Source organism: Otolemur garnettii, unplaced genomic scaffold, assembly GCF_000181295.1.
Source record: "Otolemur garnettii isolate 467f Iridium unplaced genomic scaffold, OtoGar3 scaffold00088, whole genome shotgun sequence".
NCBI classification, from domain to species: Eukaryota; Metazoa; Chordata; class Mammalia; order Primates; family Galagidae; genus Otolemur; species Otolemur garnettii.
This window is the reverse complement of record NW_003852483.1, coordinates 213,463-223,364: the sequence shown is the minus strand read 5'-3', so window position 1 is coordinate 223,364 and position 9,902 is coordinate 213,463. Positions and strand designations below refer to the sequence as shown.

At 51.3% G+C, this 9,902-nt stretch overlaps 2 protein-coding genes across 3 annotated transcripts in view; one reads left to right on the top strand and one right to left on the bottom strand.

Moving 5' to 3' along the window:
• Nucleotides 1-3,155, top strand: part of LONP1 (lon peptidase 1, mitochondrial) — a 22,347-nt gene extending 19,192 nt beyond the window's left edge. The window contains exons 14-18 of one of the 2 annotated variants that reach the window (XM_003795005.3): nucleotides 411-551; nucleotides 629-794; nucleotides 1,176-1,393; nucleotides 1,469-1,633; nucleotides 2,795-2,971. In XM_003795005.3, the coding sequence (XP_003795053.1) occupies nucleotides 411-551; nucleotides 629-794; nucleotides 1,176-1,393; nucleotides 1,469-1,633; nucleotides 2,795-2,971 (867 nt within the window). Of the gene's footprint in view, nucleotides 1-410; nucleotides 552-628; nucleotides 795-1,175; nucleotides 1,634-2,794 lie in introns of both variants that reach the window. The other variant, XM_023516246.1, reaches the window with a different exon arrangement.
• A 126-nt stretch (nucleotides 3,156-3,281) lies between these two features.
• RPL36 (ribosomal protein L36) lies at nucleotides 3,282-5,142 on the bottom strand. Its single transcript, XM_003795004.3, has 4 exons — nucleotides 5,073-5,142; nucleotides 4,808-4,914; nucleotides 3,762-3,896; nucleotides 3,282-3,417 (listed from the first exon to the last, which is right to left on the bottom strand). Exons 2-4 carry the CDS (start codon nucleotides 4,898-4,900, stop codon nucleotides 3,328-3,330), a joined length of 318 nt encoding a protein of 105 aa, XP_003795052.1. The 5' UTR covers nucleotides 4,901-4,914; nucleotides 5,073-5,142; the 3' UTR covers nucleotides 3,282-3,327.
• Between the last annotated feature and the right edge of the window lie 4,760 nt (nucleotides 5,143-9,902).

The window sequence follows — 9,902 nt, the reverse complement described above, 5'->3', positions numbered from 1 at the left end:
AACAACAAATTGTGCTGGGCTGTGGGTGATCTTGGAACCTCCAATCTAGTCCCCATCCTGTCTGCCAAGGGCAGATGCCATGTAACAAGTCAGCTGTCACTTAGGACCTCAGTCTGTACCATACATGGGGCCAGCCCCTTCCTGGTGAAGCAGTATCTAAGGTGGCATCTTGCAGGGGCAGGAGGTAGATCGGGGCAGAGGGTACAGCACCAGCAGAGGCCTGGGGTCTCTGGGGTAAGTGGTGTTGGCAGGGCTGGGCACGTGTAGGTCCCAGACTTAACATTCAGGGCTCTTGGGAGTCTGTAACAGGTTGGGGTGAGGGGGCTGGTTCCTGACCCTGAGGTCTGGGGGTCTAGAATGGGCTGGTGCTGTAGTCCCCTTGGTCCATCCCTGATGGCTACTCTCTGCAGCGCTACCTGGTGCCCCAAGCCCGTGCCCTGTGTGGCCTGGATGAAAGCAAGGCCAAGCTGTCATCGGATGTCCTGACACTCCTCATCAAGCAGTACTGTCGGGAGAGTGGTGTCCGCAACCTGCAGAAGCAGGTGGAGAAGGTGTGAGCAGGCCCCGACCCCACACATGCCCCCTTTGCCAGCCCGACACCCATCTCACTGCCTCCCTGCCTGCCTAGGTGTTACGGAAGTCAGCATACAAGATCGTCAGTGGTGAGGCTGAGTCTGTGGAGGTGACGCCTGAAAACCTGCAGGATTTTGTGGGAAAGCCAATCTTCACAGTGGAGCGCATGTATGATGTGACACCACCTGGTGTGGTCATGGGGCTGGCCTGGACAGCCATGGGTGAGTGGGCCTCCCCTGGGAGGCTGTGTGGTAGGTAGGGGGTTCTTCATGTCCCTTGGGTTGTCGCAGAGAGGACTCAAAGGTGTTCTAGTTCTATTCAAGAATAAGCATATCCCACCTTCCATCTCTGGACACTGTGGTAGGGGTCAGAAGTATGTGGACCCTGAGGAAAAGGATATGACCACACAGGCTAGTAGCACGCAGGGAACTTTATTTGGGTGATACTTTGATAGGTTTACACACGGGGAATGAGGAGTCCTTGATGTGAGACCATCACCCTGGTGGTGGGGGCTTGAGAGGAGCAAAAAGGGAGGGGCTTAAGAGGGGCCCCAAGGGCCAGAGACCCCCAGCGTTCATGGGCTCCACACCTCATTTCTCTAGGAGGCTCCACGTTGTTTGTGGAGACATCCCCAAGGCGGCCACAGGACAAAGACCCCAAAGGTGACAAGGATGGCAGCTTGGAGGTGACTGGCCAGCTGGGTGAGGTGATGAAGGAAAGTGCCCGCATTGCCTACACCTTTGCCAGGGCCTTTCTGATGCAGCACGACCCCTCCAATGATTACCTGGTGACCTCACACATCCACCTCCATGTACCTGAGGTACTACCACCCCCTCCCCATACCCACCTGCTGTCCTGGGGTGGCAACACATGTTCACCTACCTCTCCCTTCCAGGGCGCCACCCCCAAGGATGGCCCTAGTGCTGGATGCACCATCGTCACAGCCCTGCTGTCACTGGCCATGGATCGACCTGTCCGGCAGAACCTGGCCATGACTGGTGAGGTCTCCCTCACAGGCAAAATCCTACCTGTTGGTGGCATCAAGGAGAAAACCATCGCAGTGAGTGGCTTGTCCTTGTGCCATCACATGGCAGGAAGTGGCTGGTATCACCATCATTGTTTAGTACCCACAGATAGGCAGAAGGGAAATAACTGTTCTACAAATGAGGAAAACAAGGCCTAGAGTTACATCATCTAGAACTCCCCCCACCAGTTCTCAAACTTTTCAAGACTTTGGAGGATGTTCTAGAACTTTCCCACAGACCATCTCCATCTGGACCCTAGGGTCCTTGAAGGCAGGAGTGGAGGTCCCCTGCTCAGCCTAGCACCCAGCATAACCCATGGTACAGAACAAGAGGGGGAAGATGTGGGCATTGCTAGTGGGTCAAGAGTTCAAGTCTGTTCCCAGGCCTGTAGCAAGTTAAGAGGGCTGACCTTGGGTGGTGCCTGTGGCCTAGTGAGTAGGGCACCAGCCCCATATACGGAAGGTGGTGGGTTCAAACTCAGCCCCGGCCCAACTGCAACAAGAAAATAGCCAGGCGTTGTGGCGGGTACCTATAGTCCCAGCTACTCGGGAAGTTGAGGCAAGAGAATCACCTAAGCCGAAGAGCTGAAGGTTGCTTGTGAAATCTGATGCCACGGCACTCTACCAAGGGTGACAAAGTAAGACTCTGTCTCTAAAAAGAGAGCTGACCTTCCAGCCCAGTCCTATTGTCCTTTAGTCAGTCCTTCCTCCCAACCCAGCTCTGCCTTTCCCTCAGATAATAGCAGAGCAAGAGCCATGTTCCAATAGTGCATGGTGACAGTTGGGAACTGCTAGCTGTCTTAAGGGACAGGGCCCAGGAGAGGGAATACAACATTTTAGGCACTGGGTAGGAACACCTGCTGTTTGGACAAGATCTACATATTTTAAGGATTAGGGTGGTGGGTTGGACAGGACATGTTTTGTCCAAAGGAGGTGGGAGCCATGGAGGGCTGTGGACAGAGAGGAGACAGGCCCTACTGCCTACCACATGGGCCTTAGTCTGGGAAAAGTCTCACATTTTTTAGTATTAGATGTTCAGATAAATGTAAAGCAGTGGATGTTATGACTAATCCAGAAACTCTACTGTGTATCTAGACACTAGCCCAGGGTCTTGCCTGGTATCCAGGTGTCACCTAGACCCCTAGGGCCCTGTGCTCTCTGGACTAAGACTGACTCAAGACATTTCTTCCCTCCCAGGCCAAACGTGCTGGGGTGACATGCATTGTACTGCCAGCTGAGAATAAGAAGGACTTCTACGATCTGGCAGCTTTCATCACCGAGGGCCTGGAGGTGCACTTTGTGGAGCACTACCGCAGTATCTTTGACATCGCCTTCCCTGAGGAGGAGGCTGAGGCCCTGGCTGTGGAGCGATGATGACTAGCTGGCCCAGCCTGAGATGTACAGTGCACAGAAGGGAGGGGTGCCTAGGCCTGGCAAATGAGCCACCAGAGGCTCAACCAAGTGGCTTGGATTTAGCCAAGGGACCTCGATTATGGGTTAATCAGAGTCTGATACCTATGAAATACTTAATTATGATTAAATAATTTTCAGTACTGTGTGTTCCTGTGCCTACTGCCCCATGCCTCAACTGTCAGGCACAGCACTATCCTGGCCCAGGCTATGGGATCAACAAACAGATGAGACAGAGCCCCCTCCCAGTGCCAGGGCAGCAGCAGAACTAGAGTCCAGTTTACCTATAAAGGTTTTATTGTGCACAAGAGAAGGGGCTTTCAGTCCTTCTTGGCAGCTGCTTTCCTCATGGCCGCCAGGACGTTGCTCAGCTCTTCCCGCTTCCTCTTAGCACGGATGTGTGTCCCCACCTGCCAGGCAAGGAAGGCCATCAGCCTGCACCCTGGTCCCAACCTGCCCCCCTACCACCTGCAGCCTACTTACTCTTTTCTTTTTTTTTGAGAGAGAGCCTCAAGCTGTCCCCCTGGGTAGAGTGCCGTGGCATTACAGCTCACAGCAACCTCCAACTCCTGGGCTCAAGCGAGTCTCCTGCCTCAGCCTCCCAAGTAGCTGGGACCACAGGTGCCCGCCAAAACGCCCAGCTATTTTTTGGTTGCAGCTGTCGTCGTTTGGCGGGCCCAGGCTGGGGATTCGAACCCGCCACCTTAGGTGTATGTGGCTGGAGCCTTAGCCGGTTGAGTTCGAGCCTACTTACTCTTTTCTTGATGAACTTGAGGGCCCGTTTGTCCTTGGAGACCTTGAGCAGCTCCATGGCCCGCCGCTCATATGGGGCAAAACCACACACCTCTCGGATCATGTCCCGCACGAACTTCGTGTGTTTGGTGAGACGCTAAGGCGCAAAGCAAAGGCGTTAGAGCTGGAGGCTGAGGCCAGCCCGATCAGGGCTGTATCTGGGCCCTCAATCAACTTCATGCGTTGCCCAGTTGCCCTGGCTACATGCCTCCCGTGTTTGTGAGAACGCAGAACAAAAAACAGAACTTGACGGGCGCGGTGGCTCAGGCCTGTAATCCCAGCACTGTGGGAGGTTGAGGAGGGAGAATCACTGGAGCTCAGAAGTTCGAGACTCGCCTGAGCGAAAGTGAGACCCCGACTCATGAAAAAAATGGAAAAACCCAGCCAGGCGCCGCAGCGAGCGTCTGTAATACCAGCAGCTTCCGGAGGCTGAGGCAGCGGGATGCCCACAAGCCAGGAGTCTGAGGTTGCAGTGAACTACCAAGCCGCTGCACTCTGCTCAGGAGCACAGGGTGGGACTGTCTCGACCAAAAAAAACAAACAAACAATCAGAACTTTTCACCGTGACTGCGGGTGCCGACGAAGAGCAAATCCTCCTTCGTGTCCTGGTGTTAACATCCCCAGGAAACTCCTGCCCTTTCCACTGGTTGTTCCCTGCTCCTGGGATCCCCTCACCCCGGGCACAGGTTAAACACAGATGGAATCGCGGCTGCCTCCTGAATATAGGGGCTCACACACCCTAACACTCAAGGCCTCATCTTTGCCCTCCCCCTTCCAACCTCGGCCTGGCTTCAGTTCTACTGGGGACCTCTTGCACGTGGGTCAAAACTTCTAACTCACTCGCACACGCCGCTCAAGTTGGTCCCTCGGTCCCACGGATTCATACAGTGTCCGAGATCACGCCATTGGCCTAGTAAGCCCGTCTCCTACCCCGCTTCCTTCAACTCCGAAGACCCAGAATTCCCCCCCTGGGAACTCCAGGCAGTCGTCGACCTTGACGGCACTCACCCCGCGGCGGCGGCTGTGCCTCGGTTTGCTCACGTTCTTTGTCACCTTGTGGCCCTTGTTGAGACCCACGGCCATGGGGTAGCGCAGAGCCATGGCTGCGACAGCAGCTGAGGAAAAAAAGAAATGAGTCTGGCGCGGTTCCCTAAGCTCGGAACCCCACGCCTCGGCTCCTTCGGCCTCATCAGACAAACCCAGCCATCCTCCAACTTGCACAGCAAGCTCAGGAACCCAGATGGCAGTGGATTCCGACCCCGAGCGAACATACCTGGAAACTCCAATGGCTGCCGAGGCGGAAGGGCCGATACCGCACGGAACCTTGGGATATCTATCCAGCAAGGGACGTGCAGGCCGGGGAGGCAAGGACGTGCACGCGCGCCTCCTGGTTGCTGGAGGAGTCTCTGCAGTCACCCTGAACATGCGCAACCAGGCTCCATGAGCATGCGCGTTTACTTCAGGGTCCCTGGCCAGGAGTCGAACCCGGTGGGCGTGGCTGTGGCTACGTGACTCCCTCTACCAACGGGTACATAGCTGGCATCCCACCTCCAACTTTTGCTGGCTGACCCTGCTCTAGTGACTTCACCTCCGAGAATCTCAATTCCTCCATCTGTAGAGTGAGGATAATAACACCAAATCGTATGAACAAGATATAACCGTGCCTGGCACAAAATAAAACATTAACAAGGGTATTGGTTTCATTACATACAGCTCTGGCCAGGTCTGAGCAAAGCAATGTGTAAATAGTGCTCCCTGGTAGCATTTGATCTAATTTTTGGTGGTGCAGGTGGGGATAGTGCACAAAGAAACTTTGAATCAGGAGGTGGAAACGAAAGATTGTTTTTTCTTTTTGACTCCTTATCTCTGGGGGACAGTTATAGTTTGGGACTGGTCTTTTTTTTTTTTTTTTTTTTTGGCCAGGGCTGGGTTTGAACCCACCACCTTCAGCATACGGGGCCGGTGCCCTACCCTTTTGAGCCACAGGCGCCACCCTAGGAATGGTCTTGATACAGGACAAGTGGCATCCCAGCCAGCTGGTGGAGCTGGGGAGCGTGGACCAGCTGCCTCTGCCTTGGTGATGTTGGTGCAGTGGCAGCAAGCAACAGAACCAGCAGGCTGGAGGGTGGGCTGGAGGGCCCCATTTCCTAAGCCTAGGAATGAAAGGGATTGTAGCCATTCATTTGCGACCCAGCTGTGACCCAGACATGTCCCAGACAGATGTCCCAGACAAGCTAAATGTAACTACCGAGGGCCGGGCCAACCGTGTGACTACCCGGACATGTCCCAGCCATGATGTCCCAGACAAGCTAAATGTAACTACCGAGGGCAGGGCCAACCATGTAACTATCAGACATGACCCCCAGACATATCCCAGATGTGATGTCCCAGACAAGCTAAATGTAACTACCAAGCCCAGACAAGTGCCAGGGCTGAGGAGGCCACTAAATGTAACTACGGAGGACCAAATGTGTAACTACCTAACCCAGCTAACTATCAAGGGCCCCATGCCACTATATGTACCTCTAGACAAAGAGCCTACAGACAGACAGAAAGAGAACACTTTTCTCTCCTGACTCCAGTTTTCTCTCTGCCAGGAGCTCTGGCACTTCTGTATTCTTTTCTGTAAATAAATCCTGTCTTACCACTGATCTGTGGTCCGCGGATTCATTCTTCGAATCACTAAGACCAAGAACCTATTGAAGAGCGAAATTCCAGTATCATATTTGGGGGCTCGCATCCGGGATTGAAGATCTGTGGTAAGCAATAGGCCACTTACCTCTATCCTGCTTTTCTCTATAGTTGTTGTAATGGAGACTAATAATTTTGATGCCCATCAGCTAGTAAATAGTGTGGCTGCTAACCTCCAGGTCACAGGCAAGAGGCTGTTGGGGAACAAACTTTGTAATTCCCTTTGGCTCCAGAAAAGAGTCGAAGGGAATGTTAGAAGACTTGAAACCGTTCTGTAGTTACCCCTTTTCTCTGGTTGAGAGCCGAGCAAAGAGATAGCACCCAGAGGCCGTGGGGTACCCAGCAATGGTTCTGACCCCAGGACATGGGAGGGCCTTCTTTTTTTTTGAGACAGAGCCTCAAACTGTCCCCCTGGGTAGAGTGCCGTGGCATCACAGCTCACAGCAACCTCCAACTCCTGGGCTCAAGTGAGTCTCCTGCCTCTGCCTCCCAAGTAGCTGGGACCACAGGCGCCCGCCACAAGGCCCGGCTATTTTTTGGTTGCAGCTGTCATTGTTGTTTGGCGGGACTGGGCTGGATTCGAACCCGCCACCTTAGGTGTATGTGGCTGGCACCTTAGCCACTTGAGCCACAGGCACTGAGCCAGAGGGCCTTCTGAAAATTGTGCTTTCCCAGCGTTTATAATTCTCTCTTTTCTTTCATGGTCCCAAACTTTTTTGATTTATCTCTAGAATCTATAGACATCTTCTGCTTCTTTCTCTCTCCTTGTAGTTTACATGCTTGTCTGAATGTTGGTAAAGGATTGCTTTATCTAGTTAAGTTTGTACGGGCTCATTCTGGTATTTTTTGGATGTTTTAAGTGTGCCTCAAATGTTGTAGGTGTGTCGTAAGGTCTTTTTTATTGTCTTTCATTGCAAAATTAAAGTCAATTGGCATTTTCATGTGTCTGAGGAAAAAAAAATGGTTAAACCATGTTAACTACAAGTTACTCCAAACAAAGGGCAAAAAGACTCCCCTACATGGCTTCTCTGGGCAACTAGAGGCCTGTAAAGGGAAGCTACTCCCCAAAGCAAGAATGGCCCTAAACCCTTAGCTACAGTTCAGTCTCTTAAAAATGAAGAAAGGCAATGAAGATGACCTTGGGTATTTGATTTCTTCTGGTTTATTAGTGTATGTAAATGTGAATGTTTAAAATACTTCCAGGTTTAAGACTTCAACTAATTGTAACTAATTGTGATCCAAAAGTTTCAAAGTGTCTCTCAATTCTGGTTTGTCACTAAGTAATTATCGTTGCCTGGCTAACTTTTGGGAAAGAAAAGGGAGGTAGGAAAACAAGCATTTAAGATCTGCTATTTTCCTTTGTTACTGGGAATTTAAAAGAAGTTTGTAAAGATTATATAGAGTTAAATGTGCAAGCACCACACAGCTATTTTCTCCAGAATGGGGCTCATCCCCACTTTGATTGATACTCATGGAGCCGGGGTGGGGGGGGGCCAGAAAGGGGAAGAATATGCATCAGGTGGGACCAGGCTCCCTGATACCTGATTTCTCGGACTGTGCTGCTGGCAGGTTATAAGCACAGAAGAGCCAGCGGGTACTAAGCCACTGGTAAGAGTGGCTAATTCCAGACAAGCACCAGGGCTGAGGAAGCCACTATCCTCAGGGCTTCTTCCCCAAGCATTGGAAGGACGCTTCCTTTTGTTTGGCAGGATTTTTTTTTTTTTTTTTTTTTGTGATGGAGCCTCAAGCTATCCCCCTGGGTAGAGTGCCATGGCATCACGCTCACAGCAACCTCCAACTCCTGGGCTCAAGCGAGTCTCCTGCCTCAGCCTCCCAAGTAGCTGGGACCACAGGCGCCCGCCACAACGCCTGGCCATTTTTTGGTTGCAGCCATCACTGTTGTTTGGCAGGCCCGGGCTGGGGATTTGAACCCGCCACCTTAGGTGTATGTGGCTGGCGCCTTAGCTGCTTGAGCCACAGGCGCCGAGCCTTTTGTTTGTTTGTTTGTTTGTTTGTTTGGCAGAATTCATCTTGGGTTGGTCAGAGGATGCTTTGACATCCCAGGAATACAGGGTGGAATTAAGACGCTGGATGGGTAACAATGTTACCCATCTGTGGAATCAACAAGATGTTCTTTCCACAGATGGGTAACATTCTTTTGCCAAGAGAACTGTCATCAGGTGGGACCAGGCTCCTGGATACCTGATTATTTGGCCTGAGCTGCCGGAACACTCTGCTAGGCTGTATTCTAAAGCACTAGGACAGGTTTGATCCCCAGACACTGAAAAAAGAATGTATGGTTTTGGGCAGCACCTGTGGCTCAAAGGAGTAGGGCGCCAGCCCCATATGCTGGAGGTGGTGGGTTTGAACACAGCCCTGGCCAGAAAAAATGAAAAAAAAAAAAGAATGTATGGTTTTCTTCTGCACCCAGGCCTGGCCTCAGTATCAACTCTCCACTGGTGAACAATGGCCTTCAGCGGATACTCTCAATTATGACACCATTTTTCAGTTAGACACTTTTTTTTTTTTTTTTTTTTTGCAGTTTTTGGCTGGGGCTGGGTTAGAACCTGCCACCTTCAGCATATGGGGCCACTGCCCTACTCCTTTGAGCCACAGGCGCTGCCCCTGGTTAAATACTTTTTGTAAAGAAGAAGAAAAGTGGTCTGAAGTGCCCTACGTGCAAGCTTTCTTTTTCCTCAGGGAGAATCCCCAACTGTGTAAAACCTGTCAGATAGATTCAGCTCTCCTGGCTGTAGTAACTTCCCCAGATGGTCAGGAATTCCCAAGGGAGACACTGTCACAACCTAGTTCAAACCCCATATCTACTTCTCCTGCACCTTCCTCTGTGCATTCAGAAAACCCCAGGAGGGAGGCTGTGTGAAGAGTTTTTTCTGGTCCTACTGGGACCCCCAGAAGACAATCATATCCTTCTTTGTGTCCCTTCTCTCTAACCCTGGTCTTTTATCTCCCCAAATCTGTAACTATATAGGGGGTATCTGGAAAGCCGACCACGAGACTGCGGGTGGTAAAAGAGGAAATGTCTAAGTATACACTCCATTTTCTCTAGCAGATTTGAAGCAAATTAAGGTTGATTTAAGACAATTTTCTGATAACCCTGATAAGTACATAATGTTCTCCAAGGGTTAGGACAAAGCTTTGACCTCTCTTGGAGAGATGTAATGTTACTACTAGATCAAACTTTAAATTTTAGTGAAAAAAATGAAATCTTAGATGAAGCTAGGAGGTGGGGTGATTTGTGGTTCATGTCCAATACTGATGGCAGTATGTCTCCTGAAGAAAGGGACAGATACCCCACGGGAAGGCAGGCAGTTCCCTTTGAGGATCCTGAATGGGACCCTGAGAAACAAGGTGACTGGTGGCATAAACATTTTCTTTTTTTTTTTTTTTTTTT